At 37.3% G+C, this 3,804-nt stretch overlaps 1 protein-coding gene across 1 annotated transcript in view; it reads right to left on the bottom strand.

Moving 5' to 3' along the window:
- LOC130051290 (uncharacterized) overlaps positions 1-3,579 on the bottom strand; it is a 13,182-nt gene extending 9,603 nt beyond the window's left edge. Inside the window, exons 1-4 of the mRNA XM_056153132.1 lie at positions 3,504-3,579; positions 3,052-3,212; positions 2,396-2,577; positions 223-330 (exon numbers count right to left, since the gene is read on the bottom strand). Coding sequence (XP_056009107.1) covers positions 223-330; positions 2,396-2,577; positions 3,052-3,212; positions 3,504-3,520 — 468 coding nt within the window. The 5' untranslated portion in view covers positions 3,521-3,579. The remainder of the gene's footprint in view (positions 1-222; positions 331-2,395; positions 2,578-3,051; positions 3,213-3,503) is intronic.
- Positions 3,580-3,804: the final 225 nt, after the last annotated feature.

Consider the following 3,804-nt stretch of genomic DNA (forward strand, 5'->3'; position numbering starts at 1 on the left):
GAAATTGTATCTCCTATTCAGTTCAAATATTGACACTACTACTGACAAAAATGCATCAATTACTATTTACATTAGTTTTCTTAGTATCTCATACATGTAGCTTGTAATAGCTAATATCAAACAGTAAAACATACATCAATCTTTACATAAACACTAAACATTTTAACACTTTACATTTACTGATAAAATTTTGAATGCTTTATGGTGGAAACTAATACTAACCGAATAGCTTAAGAACTTCACAACATGCCGAATTTTAATTCGAACAGGACAAGCTTTCTTTTTGCTGTTCTGCACCAAACGACGTTTTGGTTTATAGGTGTGGTCAGACTACAATAAAAGAGCTACGCTGTTATAATTCCAATGTTAGGTTATGTTGTGCAGTGACTGGGTTATATTGTTCAGTGACTGGGTTATGTTGTTCTGTGACTGGGTTATGTTGTTCAGTGACTGGGTTATTTTGTTCTGTGACTGGGTTATGTTTCTCAGTGACTGGGTTATGTTTCTCAGTGACTGGGTTATGTTGTATAGTGACTGGGTTAGGTGTTCTGTGACTGGGTTAGGTTTCTCAGGGACTGGGTTAGGTTTTTCAGTGACTGGGTTATGATGTTCAGTGACTGGGTTAGGTTTCTCAGGGACTGGGTTAGGTTTTTCAGTGACTGGGTTATGATGTTCAGTGACTGGGTTATGTTGTTCAGTGACTGGGTTATTTTGTTCTGTGACTGGGTTAGGTTTCTCAGAGACTGGGTTATGTTGTTATGTGACTGGGTTAGGTTTCTCAGTGACTGGGTTATGTTTCTCAGAGACTGGGTTATGTTGTTCAGAGACTGGGTTAGGTTTCTATGTGACTGGGTTATGTTGTTATGTGACTGGGTTAGGTTTCTCCGTGACTGGGTTATGTTTCTCAGAGACTGGGTTATGTTGTTCTGTAACTGGGTTATGTTGTTCAGTGACTGGGTTATGTTGTTCAGTGACTGGGTTATGTTGTATAGTGACTGGGTTAGGTTTCTTTGTGACTGGGTTATGTTGTTCAGTGACTGGGTTATGTTGTTCTGTGACTGGGTTATGTTGTTCAGTGACTGGGTTATGTTGTTCAGTGACTGGGTTATGTTGTATAGTGACTGGGTTATGTTGTTCTGTGACTGGGTTAGGTTTCTCAGTGACCGGGTTATGTTGTGTAGTCACTGGGTTATGTTGTTCAGTGACTGGGTTATGTTGTTCAGTGACTGGGATATGTTGTGCAGTGACTGGGTTATGTTGTTCAGTGACTGGGTTATGTTGTGCAATGAGTGGGTTAGGTTTCTCTGTGACTGGGTTATGTTGTATAGTGACTGGGTTATGTTGTTCTGTGACTGGGTTAGGTTTCTCCATGACTGGGTTATGTTTCTCAGTGACTGGGTTATGTTGTTCTGTGACTGGGTTATGTTGTTCTGTGACTGGGTTAGGTTTTTCAGTGACTAGGTTATGTTGTTCAATGACTGGGTTATGTTGTGCAGTGACTGGGTTATGTTGTTCAGTGACTGGGTTATGTTGTATAGTGACTGGGTTATGTTGTTCTGTGACTGGGTTAGGTTTCTCCATGACTGGGTTATGTTTCTCAGTGACTGGGTTATGTTGTTCTGTGACTGGGTTATGTTGTTCTGTGACTGGGTTAGGTTTTTCAGTGACTAGGTTATGTTGTTCAATGACTGGGTTATGTTGTGCAGTGACTGGGTTATGTTGTTCAGTGACTGGGTTATGTTGTATAGTGACTGGGTTATGTTGTTCTGTGACTGGGTTAGGTTTCTCAGTGACTGGGTTATGTTGTGCAATGACTGGGTTATGTTTCTCAGTGACTGGGTTATGTTGTATAGTGACTGGGTTATGTTGTTCTGTGACTGGGTTAGGTTTCTCCATGACTGGGTTATGTTTCTCAGTGACTGGGTTATGTTGTTCTGTGACTGGGTTATGTTGTTCTGTGACTGGGTTATGTTGTTCTGTGACTGGGTTAGGTTTTTCAGTGACTAGGTTATGTTGTTCAATGACTGGGTTATGTTGTTCAATGACTGGGTTATGTTGTTCAGTCACTGGGTTATGTTGTTCAGTCACTGGATATAGCCCAACCAGTCCGTTCTTCAATATCATTAACAGTTAATGTGAAACCATGGACTGGGTTATGCAGCTTATGCTATATATATATATATATATATATATATATATATATATATATATATATATATATATATAACTTTTTAAGTCCATAATTGTATTATTTACATTTTCTATGTATTAGGATAAACAGAATAAATTAAGATGATGGCCTCTTGTATTGCCACACTATAAAAGAGTGATATTTATACTGCAACCGAAAATGTGAATTATTTCATTAGTAACAGATTACATGATGCTTACTTACATCTTCTCTTGCTTTCAGTTGTTTCTTTTTGTTGCTGTTTCTGTCTCTGTCATGTCCTTGATGGCATTCCATTACTTTTTTACCCATTATTATGAGAGGGATGCCATCATATTCTATATGGGGTTTGGCATTTTCCTGAGTGTCCACAAATCTGATAAGGGATTTATCAACCTTTCCTTCATCTACAGTAATTGCAAAAGAAAATGCTGAATTTAAGTTAATTGAAAATTTGACCTTTTTTGATAAAGGTGTTAATTTGAACCAACTTAAATCTACACTATGAAAGGATGCTTTCATAATTTCAAATTTTCTTGACCTGTGGTTCTTGAAATTATTTTTTAATGACCCTATCTAATTTGCATTATTTCCTTTATCTCTCAATGCAAGAAGATTTGGTCCTTCACTTGAACAAACTTGAATTCCCTCCAACCAAGGATACCTTGTGGCTAATTTGGTTGAAATATGCCCAGTGGTTCTCAAGAGAAAAAGATGAAATTGTGTTTACGATGACAACACCAATGACAGACAACAGACAAACTTCAATTAGAAAAGCTCAAGTTAGCCTTTGGCTCAGGTGAGCTAAAAATGGTTACAAGATGTACTGAAGAACCAAGAAATAACTTTGCCAACAATAAAATATAGCAACAGGATCTTACCCAGATCCTTTCCAAATTGTTTGGAACTTCTTAAACAACGGAACCTGGAGGAAGTTGCATATTCGTACTCCTGTAGCAACCTGTCCAATTTTGTGGAAGATGTCACATATCCACAGAGTGATGTTGATCTAGCATCGAACAGGTCTTTCCAAGCGTCACTACTGATTTGAAAGACAACAAGCAAATGTCAACACTAGCGAAATTTGTCACCCCCCCCCTCATTTTCCTAGATTAAATTGAACCCGGGCATTATGTCTTCAAAATTTTTTATCAAGCTATTGAGATTTTTTTTTTCTACATAATTAAGTAAGTAAATTTTATCTAAAGTCAGCACTGTGTACAAACATAAAGTTGATAAACAAATAACATGAGCTCTATGTACAGAGATCTTAAAACGAATTTAAAAATAAAATTATACCTATTTCATGATTATCTTAATACAACATTCATACCTAGTTTCTCCAGCCATCTCTTATAGTTGCTGATATGAAAAGTGGACTTCATACACATAAAATATGGATATCATGTTGTATTTCCCGCTTCGAAAAGGTTCAATGTCACCAAAAATACAATCGAGTTCGGTGTTCAATAAAATTGTAGATGTGAAAACCGTATCGGAAATATTTTCCCCGGAAACCGTGACTGGGTTATGTTATAGACTCTACCCGCTAAACGACCCAACTTTAGCGCACAATCATGACGTCATAATAAAATATTACGTCATTTTCATGTAAGTGGGATAATGATTACGTC

The sequence above is a fragment of the Ostrea edulis genome, chromosome 1 (genome assembly GCF_947568905.1).
Source record: "Ostrea edulis chromosome 1, xbOstEdul1.1, whole genome shotgun sequence".
Classification (NCBI taxonomy): domain Eukaryota; kingdom Metazoa; phylum Mollusca; class Bivalvia; order Ostreida; family Ostreidae; genus Ostrea; species Ostrea edulis.